Source organism: Amphiprion ocellaris, chromosome 4 (assembly GCF_022539595.1).
Source record: "Amphiprion ocellaris isolate individual 3 ecotype Okinawa chromosome 4, ASM2253959v1, whole genome shotgun sequence".
Lineage (NCBI taxonomy): Eukaryota > Metazoa > Chordata > Actinopteri > Pomacentridae > Amphiprion > Amphiprion ocellaris.
Genome location: NC_072769.1, coordinates 13,296,240 through 13,313,471, shown reverse-complemented (window position 1 = coordinate 13,313,471; position 17,232 = coordinate 13,296,240). Strand labels below are relative to the sequence as shown.

Genomic DNA, 17,232 nt, shown 5'->3' with positions numbered 1-17,232 from the left:
TGGAAAGCACCTTGGCTCACCTACTGTTATTTTAAATGTACTATATAAATTTTAAAAAATCATTTGATTTGGCATGACTTGACTTGGCATTTCTACTTGACTACTTCTATTTTATGCCATTATACTTAAACACAAATACAAGCCAAAGAGAAATGCTGTACTTTTCATGCCACTACATTTGTCTGACAGCTTTAGTTACTAACTTATATTATTTTACATACAAAAACATATCTTATGAATCATCTGATGAATGATGCAGTATAAAGCTGTTAAATATTGCTTCACCTCACCTAAACCAGCTATGTTTACATTGAAGTGGCACTTTAGTGTTAATGCACCGGTATAAATGGTGATTATATTCTGCTTAGGTTTTTTTTTTTTTGCACAAGTACTTTGATTTGTGATACTTAAAGTCCATTTTATGGGTTATACTTTTACTTTGGTCAGATCTTGAATGCACTACTTTCACATATAATACGTGATTATATGTTTGCAGTGTGTACTTTTACTGCAGTAAATTATCCGAATCACTGACTGTATAAAAAGAAAACTTTAATACTTGTACCGCTGCCACCACTTTCAGTCTGACGTTTGTCTTCGCTTCCTGTGCAGGAAGTGAAGCAGCAGCGCCCTCTGTTGTCAGGGCAACACATCCGCAGCGCAAACGTCACCCGGCTCTCACTCTTCTCCTATTGGCTGCTTTCGGTCATGTGACCAAAACAGAGTCATGGCGACCTCGGCGGCTGTTCGGTCGAGCATGGGGCTGACTTTGAGACTTTCTCGAGTTATACCGGACTGTAGCACCTGTTCTCTATACAGGTTAAGGAGCTGTGTTAACAGCGCGGCTAATTTACAACGGACGGGCTCCGCTGATAGTTTCCGGACGATTAATCGACATTTACAGACAAGTATAGGTGAGCGATGCTGCTTGCTAACACTTTTAGCTTTAATCAGAGGCTGGTTGTTCGCTCGGCGCTGTTTGTTTACGATAAGATTGAATAGGTGCTAATAACTTACCGGTTTAACGGGGTTTACGTTATTAAAAGTGCCAGTAAAGTTTGGCTTGCAAGTGCTTAATGATACCAGCAGTTATTAGAGTCGAAAGTCCGCTCAATAACACTTGTGTAACTTCTCAGCATTCCCAGATGATGTTGTGAAACATCTGCAAATTGAGCGCAACAAGTCAAATAATCCCCACATCCGGTTCTGATAGAAATAGCTGATATCAGCTCTTTAAATACCCACATCTCCGTGCCTCTCTTTTCCCAGGTCTTTACCACAGTGAGGAGGGGAGCTCCAATGCAGAGGACCCAGAGGATGTGTAAGTTTGCCAGGACTTTTATTTTGAATGAGGACGAGCATACCAACTGGAATTAAGCGATGCACATAAAATTACTGCTACTGGAAATTGTAACTGCAAATTCCGAGTCAGTGAAAGCTACATTTAATCTTACGTGAAAGATTAAAAGTAAACAATAAATAAAAAATATTGCCAAGTCATGCTAGACTTGCTTTTTTTTTTTTTGCACCAACCACATTCTGAACTGAAGTGAAGCAGCAGCTGGATGTGTATTTTAAAGGTGATGGCACCAGTCTAGCAGCAAATTGGTAAAGTAAGAATACAACGTTTTGTACTACAAATTTATTTAAAAAAAATAAAACATATATGATGGCTGTGGCTCAGAAGGTTGAGCCACATTCACTGCTGCACTAATGTTTCGAGCCGAGACTCCTCTCCTAAACATTTGTCAAAGAGCTTTCTGTCTTTACTCCACCATTTTTGAGTAGCAGCGATCAGTTGGACAGAAATTACGCAAAACTGATGTGTTTAATTGGATTGATGTCTTACTTCCATCCAAGTAACAGTGTGAAAAGGTTTTTGTTATAGATGGTGTCCCTCTACCTTTTTCACATATGTAGGATTATCTCACCTCTTGTTCTTTAAATGTGTCTTCATCTAAGGTTTGTGTGTAATTAAGATAAATTTGTTAGATGTAAATATCCATTTCTGTGTTTTTGTCTCTTTGTGGAGTTTTTTCTTGATGATGTCATAAGAGGACACTGGTGAATGAAATGCTTGAAAGCATTGCCCGATAAACACAAATGTAAGATTGTTAGTGAAGCTAAATGAATGTGAAACTTCATCTAAAGTTAAATGTGGTGGTTATAGACATGAGATGCTGTAGAACCTGTTTCAAATGAATTTTTTAATGGTTTGGTGTCTGCTGTTTAGGGTCAATGTGGTGTATATAGATCGGTCGGGCCAGAGGATCCCAGTAAAGGCCAAAGTGGGAGATAATGTCCTGTATCTGGCTCACAAGCATGGAATTGAACTTGAAGGTGAGGCTTTCTGCAGTTGAAATGAAGCATGCTGCTGAAGTATTTAATGCTTGACATTTGTTTGTGTTTTATTTAGGAGCCTGTGAGGCATCACTGGCCTGTTCAACATGTCATGTCTATGTGAACGCAGCCCATTTTGACAAACTGCCAGAACCTGAAGAGAGGTATGTCTGCTGCTGATGCATTGTTCTTGGACGACATTATATAGCTCAACAAATGCATATGATAGGGTGAAAGGGAGCTGACAGTAAACGTTGACAGATATATTGTTTCTTAGGGAGGATGACATGCTTGACATGGCAGCGATGCTTCAGGAGAACTCTCGGCTGGGATGTCAGATCATTCTAACCCCTGAGCTTGACGGTATTGAACTCACTTTGCCGAAAGTCACCAGGAACTTCTACGTGGACGGTCACGTTCCCAAACCTCACTGAGGAGAGGAGGAACAGACGGTGACAAAGGGGATTTGCGAAAAATCAGACGGTGTCGCTGTGAGCTTGACACCATGTGCGCTGGTTGACAAGGGGGCGACCATGACGAGGTGCACTACCAGGATGCTAATGTCCGTAGCAACTCCCAAGATGTCTTTAAAACTAACAAATTCTACAGTAAACCAGTAATGGCAGGACAGGCCTGCAAATGACAGTAAGACACACAGGAGTTTCAGTGGAGGGAAACTTAATGGTTACTTACAGAAAAATGACCAGAAAAACCTGATGTTTTAACTGATCAAGTATTTATGTGGAGTGTTCGCAGGCCAGCTTTAAGATACCATTCGGTCTCAAAATACACTGCAGAGCAGATTTTTTGTTTTCACAAAGTAAATCTTTGTGCTGGTAAATGGAACATTCCTTGTTACAGCTCATATACGCACAAGTACCAGAAGCTGGTGTTAATCATTTTGGCCAGTCCATCATTATCACCCAGATTCACTTGTTAGATATTATATGTATTGCATTTACTGTTTTAATGCACCATGTTCATTTATAGCTGTGGTGGCTCATCAGGAAGTATCCACTGACTCTAGTAAGCCACAGATGAGTTTTCTTCTGTATGGCACCGGAGTTGGACAGATTTATTATAAGGAAGTTTATTTGTCTAATGCTTGAAATTGAGCTCTTAACAAATGATGGGTTAACTCTGCACACATTGTATACATTTCAAAACATGCAGATGACCTTTGCTTAAGGTGCTTCCTCTCTGGTGACAATCACAAAGGCTTGATTAGATGATCTGACTCAGCTGTTCTTAGATCCAGAGCAGGAAGCAGGTGGAGAGGAGTTTGTCTTGAAGCAGGTTGGCTGCATGTTGCCATAGAATGAGTTTTACCACATCTACCCTTTACTCAAGTCTACTGTACATGCGCACAAATGTAACTGAACTGTGTATCTCGTGTTAGGAATTTCAAATATTTAAAGTTGTGCAATAAAATCTGTTTTAAGAGTTATTTCTGAACATTCTTTGGCCAGAAACTCAAAAACACTGAAAATGAGGACAAGATTAAATAGTAATTGATTTAAGCAAATACAAACAATCGTTTGTAATTGAATGCATGATTAACAGGCAGCTAAAAAGAACACAAAAGTTTACCCTGCAGATATGGGGGCATACCCATGTGATGTCGCAAAATGTACTTTGCTGCAGCAGCCACCGAGTGAAACTGGAGGTTGGCGACGCTTTTATACTCCGGCAGGTGTAATCTAGCAAACCGAAAACACCGGCGACTGCTCCAAAACTCGACCCAGTCAAAGCAACCAGCTCCATCAGTTTGAGGTTCCAGTGAGTCGACACACTTAATGTTAAAGTTGATGAACGATCTGAAGATCCCAGGTGAGCATCAGCACTACAGATGACCGGTTGGGCTGTGGGATGAACACTTTGAACCACATTTTAGCCACATTTTGAGCCCTTCCTCTGTGACCCACATGATGGTTATTAGCTAAAGAAGCCATGACAGGTCAAAAGCACAAATAGAGATCCATGAATGTGATGCAGTGACGTGAATACATGCATTTCTCTCTCTGTGTGTGTGTGTGAATTTACGATCACAGTGCCACGATTTAGCTTGAATGCTGCTCACTGAGCTCCGGGAAAGCTGCATGAAATGATAGTGAAAGCTTATTGAAGTCATATATTAAATCATATAAAGTGCCAAAAGTTGCATGTAGACGTCTGATACATTCACCAGCAAGAGTTCAACTCAGATAGGTCAAAGTTAGGGCTATTCTCGTTCTGTTTAACCTTCATATAAATCAATATAATTAATGCGATCCGCTTTCTGCGCTCGCGACACTCCAGCTCGGAAAACCGCGAAAATCACGGAGCTTCTAGAACGTCCGAAGTGCTACATTTGGTTCTAGAACTCGTTCTCTTGACACGAGGAGTTCCAAATTTCGTTACATTCGTCACGGTGAGTTACTTTTTAATGAGTGACGTGTAGGCAGCTTTATGTTGTATTCATTTTAATGGGAAAACAGCTGTTCAACCTTCCTATACTTTGAAATTGAAAATAAATGTCGCTCGAAAATTCCTGTTAGCTCTGATACGAATTAAACCTTGTAGCTAATGCAACACATTTTAAAGCTTATGTTGTCAAAAGTCTTGATATCGTCACTGTTACTACTGCAAACATTTGTGGTAAAAATAAACAAACAAACAGGCTGAGCTAATTCGCAGTCACTGCTGTATTTGCATACACAAGTAGCTTATATTTGCTAAATAGGTGATGTTGTTGAGAGATGTGTGGCAAATTAAAGGAAAAACCTGAACCCATGACACCTACAGTGGCTCTGTTTTGCTGCCGAGGGCATTTTGTCCCCTCAGAGTGAAGTGTCAAATCAGTCCAAAGCTGCTCTGAGTTTTCACCTTTTTCCTATGATAAAACAACTCTGTCCTGATGGGACAAGCAGGATGGCAATGGCCACCTTCATAGGGATAAGGGGTCACAGAATGGTTTGATGAGTATGAAAAGGATGTGAATCATATGCTGTAGCCCCCACAACCAGCAACTCCTAACCTAACAGAACACCTATCTTAGATTTTAGACCGACATGTTAGACAGCACTCTCTACCACCTTCAACAAAACACCAAATGAGGGAATGTCTTTTGGACGAATGGTGTTCATCCCTTCCGTAGAGTTCAAAGACTTGGAGAGTCAGTGCCAAAAAACACTGAAGAAGCTGTTCTAGAGACATGGGGTGGGCCAACACTTTACTAGGATGCTTTATGTTGGTTTTTTCCTTAATTTGTCACTATTGGCTATGCTGTTCCACAGTTTGAAATCACACTCTTCATCTTTGATTTTTTTTTTTTTTTTGTCGTGACCTCATAACAAGTCTACTTTCCATTTCATGTCACACATACAGTATAGTTTGTGAGCAGTTCTCTTTTAGAGTAATTATTTACACTTCTTGGCCTAAAGAGTTGTTGTTATATAATATTGTGCATGACAAAAACACAAATATTAGAGGAAAGTCTATTAATCATAATCTTGAAAAGCTGTTTTCTTTTTTCCGACCATTGTAATCATTCCACCACTTTTAGTGAAGGCTCTGACCTCAGCCAGGGAATTTTTGATCTTAAAGCTGTTTTATCTTATCTAATGATTTATCTTATCAGCTTCAGCATGAGCACAGGACCAAGCATGCAAGCTGCAAGCTTTGTCCAAGGAAACCAGAGTCGAGTAGAGCACGATGCCCCCCATTCTGCTCTCTTCTACCTTTTCCAGGAAGTTTCCAAGCTAACATCCCCTGTGTGTCCAGGAAAAATCAGTTTCCTGGACACATGTCCATCCTCCATACAGCTCAATGAGACATCTAGGAAGGATCCTTTAGTAGTTAAAAAGAGGGGGGAGGATGTACAAAGTTTGCCTCCTGTGCTGCTGTGTGATCAGTTGAAAAAAGTAAAGGAGGAAAGTCCCAGCAGTAGCGTCACAACCTTGAGTGAGCCACGTTGTGAATGCAAGAGTCCATGGAAAGTCCTGAGTCTGATCAACCTGTACTGTGAAAAGCTCCTTCATCAAGGAGATGTAGAAGAATTGGAGCCGTGTTCAGTATCATCTGCCGTCAAAATTGGTCATTCAACAATCAAATCATCAACTGCAGAGCAAGATGTTCCAGATGGGGGAGGTAGAAATGACGGGGGAGGTAGAAATGACAGTGTAGGTGCTCAGTGCACGTTAAGGGATGCGTCTGTCAGTCCTGTGGAAGACACAACAGAGGACGGTTATAAACGTCAGTACTGTGTGAAAGACGGTGAGATGAGCTGTAGTGTTCAACTACTGCCTGCTGAGAAAACAGATGCTGTTGGAGTAGAGTTGTTGGAGCACAATGCAATAGCATCTTTGCAGTCTCAGCACAGGTGCAAAAAGGAGATCAAATCCAGTGTTAACAGTCAACTTCAGTGGAAACAGGAGCATAAGAAGGATTGTTGTGCTACTGTACAGGATATTTTGGATGTACCTTCGCATAAAAATTCTTTGCTGCAAACACACATCTCCAATAGATGTCTTAATGCTCAGCTGACTTCTCAATCAAGTGATGAGGCTTGTGTAGCTCTGTCAAAGCCAGCACTAATGCTAGACCACAATGCAAACCTTACTTTGTTCATAGAACCACCATGTGACACCCAGCTGCCTCCTCTGTGCTCCGTCCAGTCCCCTTCACGATCTGAATCACTCATATTTAGCAATGCAGAGAGTTTTCACTCGCTCCTAAAACAAGATGACAAAACCACAGCATCAAAGGCAGAAGGCGCACATGATCCCAGAGAAGAGAAATACCCTGCAGTTGCTCAGCTACAGTCCTCAAGCTGTAATGTGTCTTCTGCTACATCAAAACCAGAACTCTTAGCACAAAAGGAGGAAGTTGGTATACCGTCTTCTCACCAGTGGAGAACAAAGACTCCAAGAAAACAACCTCATCCCAGCCGGAGTGCTGATATCCAAGATCCAGACTTCCAGGGAGTAATATTCAGGATGGACACAGAGCTGGACGACAGCAGGGAACAATGTCGGCTCCTCATAACTTCAAAGTACAGGTAAATCCAGCTTCTTTACATTTTAACATGGGAAAGTAATGATGTAAACTTAGGTTTACTGCACGTGTACCAATCACAGCAAGAAGCTCTGCCAGAGTGCGAGGAAGCCGAGGCTCAGGACACGGACATCCCAGAAATCACTTAAAATCAGCAGCTCAGATGACGAGAAGGACCTGACAGCTAATGTTTTCAGTGAGTACCACTGTTCAGTTACGCTGCTAAATTTATGTCATTTTTTTTTTTTTTTTTTTTTTTTTACAGGATCTCCAAACAGAAATGTAGAGTCCCTGCAATTTTACCTGTACTTAATTTAACAACAGGTCAAGCCTACTTTTTTATAAAAGGGACAAAACTCTGCAGTAAAATGACAAAACATTGAAGCTGGGGAAAAAGGGGGAAAACCCCAGGAAGAGCAAGTAAAGTATTTAACACACACACTATATTAAGTGTATAATAGCAATAATTGAAAAAGTTTCATGCACAGTTCAAGTGTAAAAAATACCACATTTATCATGGAAGCGTCTGCAGCCTTATCGTTGTAACAAGGGAAAGCATATATTTGTGTGAAATGCCCGTTTTCTCCACTAGAGGACGCCAGTACATTATAATATGTAACCAGACTGTCAGTAAGGACAGGTGTATGCATTTTTTTATGAGTGTTAATGGATATCAACAGTATTAAAGGTAGTAAACATAAATAAATATAGATGAAAGGACTATAAATTCAAACATGTAATTTTTACTTAGAGTTGTAGCCAGTACCTTGAGTCGCTGTATTTCCAGTAGCAGACGTATCAAAATTTTATCATTTCTTCCCCCAAACACATTTCAAATCATTAACTTTTCACAACTTGACATTTTCATATACTCCGCCTGTTGACAAAGGGGGACACAGACTCATTTGTATCTTGAACTTTCAGGGACTGGACAGCCAAGATTCATCTTTAACACTGCCCAGACATACTTGTTCTCTTACAAGTAATTACCAGGAAACTACAACGTAAATATTACTGTGAACTTGATTATAGCAGTAACATAAAATTATACAAAAGAGTATGTGGTTGTCTATCTTTTACAAATGAAAGAACCCTTCTTTTAACCCAATCATTGTCGTTTTCAGCTATGTCAATATCTTACAAATATTTTTAGGTCATATATTGACTCCACATAGCCATAGAGTTATCTTGTTGCTAAAATTTAGCATTCATTTCCAGAAAACTATGGGTTGTCACAAGTATGTGCTTCTTTTAGTTTGACAGGAACTGATGTAGGACAAGAAGTTGATTAGCAAGTATGAGTTTAAAGTTCCTGTAACACAAGCTCAATAAGTTTCATTTCTGTTTCACTAGAAAGCAAAGTCTGTGCATCATGCTGCACCAGGAAAACCCCCATGTGGAGAGATGCAGAGGATGGGACTCCACTCTGCAATGCTTGTGGGATAAGGTAACTCACATTAACACTGCTGGATATTCATAGTTTTAAAAACATTCACTTAAAGATGTGTGTGAGGGCTGATCTGTTGGATATGTGGAGTCTGATATCCCATTTTGACTTTGACACTGTGGTTAATAATGATTCATTTATTTTAGGCAATGTGACTTATTAGGAGCAAATTATTTTTTTGTGGACTATTACCTTGAAAGTGTCACCACCAGAAGCAGCTCAATAAAACTAACTACAGACTTATGGGCAGCCATAGTTGCCAAAATATGGTAAAGCCTTACAGTGAGTAAAGAGACCTTAGCTGAGTTTATTTGTGAAGTTAAAGGGATATCTTCAAAAATTAATGTCTTTTTAGTACGAAATTTCCTCTTTGTGTTTCCACTGAAAGTATGTCATACTAAAACCTGAACTTTTAAAGATGCCTGCATAGTTTGTGCAACTTGGACTGCTGAAGCCTCATATAATCTTCAAAAAACTTTGTCATTTGAAACAAGAGGAGGATTGTGGATTTTGTCCCCCATCAGCTAAAGTGTACTCATGTTAGGAAGGAATCTCTAAATGGCCGGTGTGAACAGGGGACATGAATATAGCAAGAAAAACCTGTTTAATTCTAAGTGTGGACACCTGACTGTTGTTTAAACAGAGTTAAAAAACTGTAAACTTATCCTTTAAGGAATATCACTGACACAATAATCCTTGGTTTGCTTTGAAAATGCAAAATTCAGCAACTTTGCACCAACCCATAGTTTCCCCAGCTGTAAGTTTTTTGAGGAACATGCTCAGGTAAAGTAAATTAATGTTTGTTGTGGCATCTTTGCAACAATTAATGTTAGGAGCATCATATAAAACACTGCATTAGTAATTACTGGTATGTTTTCACTCTTCATCATCTTAAGATAAGATAAGATAGTCCTTTATTTCTCCCCACGCCAGGGGAAATTCACATCTTAGCCTGAAAAGTGGGGTAGTACTGTCAGGGTAGGATCAGAGTTCCAATTGTTCTGCATTGGCAATCCTAAACTGGGGCGTTTCAAATATAACTGCTATAAATAAACACCAACTATTTATGAGGATTTACCAAAACAGCATTTATCATGACATCTGCACATTAAAAAGAAAGGAATTTAACCACCACTGTGCTTTTTTTTGTCTGACTCTTGAAGGTATAAGAAGTACAGAGTGCGCTGTGTCAACTGCTGGCATATCCCTCGGAAAGAGGGCAACTCCAGCTCCAGCTGCCTCAAGTGTGGAAACTTTGTGAGGCTGACCTCAGCTCAGCGGAAACACACCACCTAGGGAACATGCACTGAGCAAAGATTTTTATGTCCACATGTCACTGAACTCTGCACACAACAGTTTAGGACAATACCCACTGCTCCTGTAGTTCTTTATAATTCACCACAGATGTGAAGTAGTAGAAGTAGAGGACAACATGATTGTCAGAAGTAGTCTCTTACATTGTACTTGGCTCAAGGTATTTAAATTAGTTTCACCGCTGCAGTGTGGCACCTCAGATGGCAAAACTCATCGCCTGTAGCTCTATGGCTACTCTCAGGATGCTGTATACCTGAGGGAAAAACAGGCCAAAAGAAAGAAAAGAAAGAAAAACACGTACAGCCGTTTGAAGTTCTTAACTTAGAGCTTACAAGTGGTGGACTGTATGTAGCATGTGTGACAGATCAGGTAGTTTTTTCTCTATACCAAGACAGACGTACTGATGCGTTCGACAATCATATTGTGGCAACTAAGTGGGATACTGAAAGGCAACACATCTGGTGGAAAATTTAGTCGTGATTGTTGGCATTTTTCATCCAAATAGCTGCAGTCTTTCTTGTGTATAATGGTCAGCAGTGCCTGACTCCTGCAATACAAACTTATTTCTGTACAAGTACTGAGGTCAGTGCCGTGTTCACTGTTATTAAGTATTTACCTTCAAAAACCATTTGCTTCTCCTGACCCTGACAGCAAGACTTTCTGCTTAGTTCAGTGGAGGTGTGTTCAGTTGCAGAAGTTAAATCTAGTTATTTTGTTTTCTTTGTCGTGGTTTGTAATTTTGGTTGTGTTTGATGGGCTTCTTTCATTTCTTGATGGTTTTTTTGGGTTGTTGGTTTTGGGTGGTAACATATTTTACCGGTTGCATTGGTGAACTGATTTCCTCAGCATGGCTGTTTTCTGTGAGGACAAAACAAAGATTTTTGTGTGAGTTTGGCACTGTTTTTGGTCAATTAAATTCAGTAAGAAACAACCAATGTGTTTTGTAGTTCATTCGTGTGTGTAGGAATCTTTGTAAGGCCAACAGCTGACATAAATCCTCTACTAAAAATACAATGATTATAAAATGATACAATAGTTTTGGAGGGGTGCACATATCACATTAATCTAGTGAAAGGAGAGAAGTTTTCAGTGAGGAGGCTTCCCACAGTTTCCTCAGCCCACCATGCACTACAGGGTCTGTTTGCCAAGTGGGTGGCCTCACACGGATTGATACAGTACGGCTATTATTTCAAAATGGATTACGCCTTCTTAAGAGTTGCCTCTCTCACCATGTGCCAAGCCGTCCAGCAGTGAGGGATACTGAAGGAAATGAGCACTGGCTAAGCCAAGAACATAAAAGACAGAAACAAGCTCAGTAAAATGCTCGTGCTTGTTCAGATTTTACACTAAGCTTATTCTTAAACAGTCCCACCTGCCTCGGCCATTTAAACGTCGACTGTAAATGATAATAAACAATGATAGAAGTAACTGTACGGTACAATGCAGCATTGAAGTACATTTACATAGGTGCTGTACTGACAGTGTTGAAGTATCATCGTGCGCTCCCACTTTATACTAGTATTGCACTACATTTCAAAAGCAAACACATTTTTTGGCAACTGTAGTTTATTTAATGACTTTTTTTCATATAAAAAATCACCTTGTAAAATGAGGCGTCATTGCAGATTAAACTAGCCAGCAAAAGTAGCTCCATGTAAGCAGCAACTGCAAAAAAATATACAGTTTAAAAGCTGCTCACAAGTTCACATGTGAGCAATCATAGCAGTATTATTGGAAACAGACTGTTGAGGAGCCATCAGGATTGTATGCTTTTTATTTTTCTGCACTTACATATGAATTCAGTTTTATATGCTGGACTTTTACTTGTCCAGTATGCAGGATTTTAAAAGTGTGGTCCAAATACTTACTTTACTAATGTCTATCAGTAGGCACAGAGTATTTTAAACTAGCCAACAAAAACACATCTAATCAGTAAAATGCAGCATATATGTAAAACTAAAAACAAATATACATGGGAAAGCAACTTACCACAGTGCAGTAAAGCTAAACATGAAGAGGGAATGAAAAGAAGGAATTAAACAGTGAAACCGTTTGTTTAGACAGTGTCTTAGCTGATAAAAAATACTTTAGCATTTGAAAGAAGAAGATAAGAGCTACTATGTTTTCAGTTTTAGCACTTAATATACTACTGATAATGCTAAGGTATGTTTCAGAGCTCATTGCTTTGTTTCTGCTGCTGTCCTGATGAACACAGACTGTTTGGAGGAGGAGAGGAGGAGGAGGAAATTTGCAGTGGGAGGCTAAAAAGTCTAAGATACAGTCAGATGCGCAACTTTTTTTGTGAATGAAAAGGAAGAAGGGGGTCAGTCCCGGACAGGCTCTAATTTCGTCCTGTTGGGGCCGCCGTCCCACCGGACACTCTGGACCATGACCTTGGACAGGAAACCCACGGAAGAGACGGACACTGGCGTGGAGGGTCAGACAGACGGCAGCGACGATGTGAAGCAGGCAGATTTTTCAGTGTTTAGTGAAGGCCGGACAGATTTGGCTCCATCCTTGACTCCAGAAGAGCGTGAAGAAGGAGGCATTGGAGTCCGGCTGCAGGATGGTCCAGACAGGAGAACCGCCTCGGTGAAGCCTCCGTACTCCTACATCGCTCTCATCACCATGGCCATCCTCCAGAGCCCGAAAAAGAGACTCACTCTCAGTGAGATTTGTGATTTTATCAGCCAGCGCTTCGCGTATTATCGGGAGAAGTTCCCTGCGTGGCAAAACTCAATCCGTCACAACTTGTCCTTAAACGACTGCTTTGTCAAAATGCCCCGGGAGCCTGGGAATCCCGGTAAAGGGAATTATTGGACCCTGGATCCCATGTCGGCTGACATGTTTGAGAACGGGAGTTTTCTTCGCCGGAGGAAACGCTTCAAGAGGCAGCATCTGTATTTGGGGACGCTGAAGGAGTCCAGGGCGCAGGAGCGCAGCCTGATGCCATTTTTTCCGCTCCTCGGAGCGCACAGGATGACTTCTAGTCTCCAGACTCCTGATCTGTACCGTGAGCTGGGCTTAGTAAGTCGTCTCGGGTCCCACGTTATTCCCAACATCCCACCTGTAAGCAGCATCATTCCTGCGCTCTCCTCGCTCCTCTCCAAGAGTTTCTCTTCTAGTCAAACCTTTGAACATTTCGACCCGGGACGCTGCGCCGCGGTGCCATCTTTGAATACAAACTCTGCGTTCATGCCTGCTGTCCACGGAGTGATACCCAACTACCCCGTTTCTCAGCTGCCCCTTTTCCCCACTGGGATCATTAAAGATTCGTCTAATTTAATTTAATCAAATGCCGATCGCCTCATTTGAACTTTCTCTCTGCCTTAGAACAAACTGACGGTACAAAATGTAAAATAATAACCTTTTTCACTTGGGCCTTTACACAGGCCGCCATATTTAGCAATGTAATTGCTCGAAATAAATGTTTTCTTATAATAAATATTTTACAATTATGTTATTCTTGCTTGAAATAAAACGTGATTGGTTTCAGTTTAGTGTCTGTGCTACTTCACTTAAAAATAAAAGAGTTTATCATAATCATTTAGACACTATCAAATAATGCCGGTTCATTTTTAGCAACGATGAGAAAAAGACTGGTGTCTTGTTTTATATATTTGTGAGACTTTAAACAAAATTCAAAACTTGACTTAATCAAAATATTTACGTGAAAACAACAGAATGAAAACAGAACAAACACAAGAATTATTTAGAACAAATGTATTCAGGATTGTTCATGTAATCTCAAATAACTAATTATATAAAGACAATCCTACTAATTAAAGCAGAATGTTGGTGGACAAATGAGGCCTCTATAAATTTTCAGAGGGGAATAACGAAAAATTAATATTTTAACAAAACAAAAAAAAATAAAACGAGAAATGAGTCAATGTGACAATATTTCTGCATTTATTCTGTTTCGCTGTGGATGATTGTCTTTATTATAAGTTTAGGCTTGTGCACATGTCTTGTCTCCCTCCGCTGTTTATTGGTTGTCTGAGTGTGTGCGTTTGTGAAATGTTCCACTTCACGTTTGAAAGAAAAAGGCCTGCTTTGGTCAAAACATGTCTTCATGTTACAATACACGCTGTCAACCTAAATAAGTAGCATATGACAGTGTTTGTTCTGCTCTCTGTCAGCATGAATATCAAACACATCTGCTCATCTGGCCGTCATATTAGTGCAAGTTAAGTTCAGTGGTGCTGTTTGCGTTGCTGTTATGCTCAAGACGAATGCTGCAAATCTGCAAAATACACAAACCGGTATTAAATGTATTGAAATTGAAAGTAAACTGGCCCTGATGCAAAATCAGAGCATGCATTGTGTTTAAACTGTTTAATCAATGTGGCTTTAAGTGGACTTTGTTGGACAATAATACAAATGCATAGGCGAAAAAGTATGAGTTTGTGCAGGGATGTATAAGGGTGCGTGTATTTATCTGGCAATTGGATTTTCCGTTCTGTAACGGGTATTGAAAAACAAAAAACGAGTGGTTATTTGATTTTCGTTTTAAAATACAAAAATTAAAATTGAAATACAAGGCGTTTTTCCTTTTCATGATCAAAAAGGGATGTACAAAATTTTTAAAATGCTTTGATTTTCATTTTATATTTAGAATAACAAAAAAATAAAATCAGTAAGAGACAGAAACGAAAAAAAGTCTTTTTTTTTCCATTTTCTGAGACCGGAAGTGGTCATCAGCAAGTGTGGAGCCAAACGACAACAAGATTCTCAGAGGGCGGAGCAAGAGAGCAGCGATTGGTCAGACCATAGATAATATAGAAGACAGCGCGCTAGCATAGCTAGTCTATGTATATTTATGGTCAGCACGTCTGGTAGCATCTCTGGCTGCTGTTGATCTTGTTTTTGGAGTAAAACACGGTAAGAAGATAAATACTTCTAACCTGTAGCGTTATTTTGTTGTACGTTAAGTCAGCGACTTGTGAAGAGTTGTGTTTTGTCGTGTTTGAGCAGTTGGTCCGGACGCGTTAGCTAGCTAAGCGGCTAAGTTAGCTAGCGGGCTAATTAACACAGGTGGCTAACTTATTGCTGAACACCTGTGTTAGTTGCTGCCGCAGCTGTCCTCATTATTAGAATGACCTTCTCAACCTGTATTTCTCTGCTGTGTATTTTAGCTTTTAAAAAAGTTATTTTACTTTAAGGTTAACTGAGACCTATTGAGCTGCACTGAAGTTTAACATTCAGCTGGTTTGAATTAAACCGCGCTTAACATTGCGCAACTTTACCTCTCTGAATCTCCATAATTTCATTAAATTCCTTCTCTCTTCCACTGCTCAAATTCAATCCAGTATATAAAATGACATTAATAGTGAATAAACTAACAACCAGCCGTCGTATTTATTTATTATTGCATGTATTTGTAGTAAAACATGAGTTGAAACATCCTACTTTTGGATCTAGAACTGCACAAGCCGTTCATTTTCAGTCACCTGATGAGTTAAACTCCCCTTTTTATGTGAGGTTGAAGCAGAAAATCTGAGTTAACAAAGAAAGTTGTTTATAATTTGTGATACCTCTTATCTCTGAGTGAGGCTTTAGTTTTTGTTGAGCTGATTGACACATAGAAACTTTGTTCAGGAAGATTTCTCAGTAGCTCAGAGGACAGGCTGCTTTTTACACAACCTTGTAAGAGAATGTCTGTCAATGCTTTCAGCAGAATTTAGAAACACAACACTTCCTAAACAGATATTTTGAGGCTGTGAGGTTGAACGTTTGAGAGTATATCAGTGTGTTTGTTTGTGGTCTTTCTGTTTCTAGGTGGAAGCTGAATTAGTGAGGATGACTCCTGCTCCTGTCATCTCTAAGCTCCTCACACATCTTTACCTGCACATGAGGAAAATCACTCCTGTAGAATGCAGGTATGTTTGTCATTATTATAAAAAGATGTTGCCTGGTGACCTGTCAGAAACCCATTATACAGAGTCAGCCAAAATAGTGTTTACACACATCAGGAAAAGAAAAACTTGCATAAATATTTCAATACCAAATTTATTCAGACATCACGAGATTAATACAAGTTATCTTTTTATTCAGACATCACAAGATTAATAAAAGTGGCCACTGGCTTCCAGACATTTCTGTTGTGTTGTAGACGTCACTTGTTGATGCTCCATTCATGAGGGTAGCGCCATCTGTTGGGAAAACATCGTACAACAGGACACAGTTATCGTGATTTGATCAAACTTAGAAAGAGGAATCTATATGTATAGAAGTACTTATACAAATGAAATATTTATAAAAGTTTTTCTTTTCCTGATGTGTGTACATTATTTTTGGCTGACTCTGAACTTAATGAGAACAACACTGTCATTTATTGTTGCTCTGAAAGCTTCTTTAGTGAAAACCAGCTGGTGTTCTGCTTTGAAACAAACTGCTGTTGAGGTCTGTGTTTTTATGTTTAACCCCACAGTTTCTGAATGAACTGATTGTTTTTTTTTCCTGATCAATGTGGATGTTATAATTGATGGTAACATTTACTGATCATATAATCAGCATGACAATATAACAGTATAACATTCTGACCACCTGACTAATACTGTGTTGGTCCCTTTATGCTGCTAAAACTCCTCTGACCCAGTGGTTCATCAGAACCTCTGAGGATGTCCTGTGGATTCTGTGGGTCCTGTGGGTTGCAGGGTGGGTCCTACCTAGACCAGACTGATCCTGGACCATCCCACAGATGCTCCATCAGATCTGGATGTGGGGAGTGTGGAACCCAGGTAAACAGCTTAGCTCTGTCGTGTTCCTCGGACCACTCCTGAGCAGTTTTAGTTCTTCCTGCTGAGGGTGGCAGCTGGCATCAAGGACTGCTGTTGCCATGGAGACTAGGGGGTTGTTTGTCCTGCAGTGTTTAGGTGGTGGTACATGTCAAACATCCACATGAACATCAAGGTTTCCCAGTAGAACGTTACATTAGAACAAGATGATGGATGTTGTTCTCTTCAGCTGTCAGTGGTCAGAATGTTGTGGCTGATCGGTGGATCTGTCTGCCTTTACTCTGACATCCAGAGTTATACAAAAGTGTAGTATGTGTGCAGTGCAGAAGAGATTTACTTTATTGTATGCAGTTTTTT

General features: G+C 39.9%; 3 protein-coding genes across 6 annotated transcripts; all 3 read left to right on the top strand.

Moving 5' to 3' along the window:
• Positions 1-720: 720 nt before the first annotated feature.
• fdx2 (ferredoxin 2) lies at positions 721-3,787 on the top strand. Its single transcript, XM_023272779.3, has 5 exons — positions 721-914; positions 1,270-1,321; positions 2,234-2,340; positions 2,417-2,504; positions 2,618-3,787. Exons 1-5 carry the CDS (start codon positions 728-730, stop codon positions 2,772-2,774), a joined length of 591 nt encoding a protein of 196 aa, XP_023128547.2. The 5' UTR covers positions 721-727; the 3' UTR covers positions 2,775-3,787.
• A 136-nt stretch (positions 3,788-3,923) lies between these two features.
• On the top strand, positions 3,924-11,070 carry zglp1 (zinc finger GATA like protein 1). Of its 4 annotated transcripts, none has more exons than XM_023272774.3 (5): positions 3,924-4,170; positions 7,183-7,378; positions 7,458-7,570; positions 8,728-8,821; positions 9,985-11,070. In XM_023272774.3, exons 1-5 carry the CDS (start codon positions 4,137-4,139, stop codon positions 10,115-10,117), a joined length of 570 nt encoding a protein of 189 aa, XP_023128542.1. In that variant the 5' UTR covers positions 3,924-4,136; the 3' UTR covers positions 10,118-11,070. The 4 variants fall into 4 exon arrangements, with proteins under 4 accessions (XP_023128542.1, XP_023128541.2, XP_023128539.2 ...); XM_023272773.3 differs by having other exon boundaries at positions 6,952-7,378; XM_023272771.3 differs by having other exon boundaries at positions 5,960-7,378.
• A 1,325-nt stretch (positions 11,071-12,395) lies between these two features.
• On the top strand, positions 12,396-16,399 carry LOC111570161 (forkhead box protein D2-like). Its single transcript, XM_035949329.2, has 2 exons — positions 12,396-15,019; positions 15,917-16,399. The coding sequence occupies exon 1, from the start codon at positions 12,524-12,526 to the stop codon at positions 13,424-13,426; it is 903 nt and encodes a 300-aa protein (XP_035805222.1). The 5' UTR covers positions 12,396-12,523; the 3' UTR covers positions 13,427-15,019; positions 15,917-16,399.
• Positions 16,400-17,232: the final 833 nt, after the last annotated feature.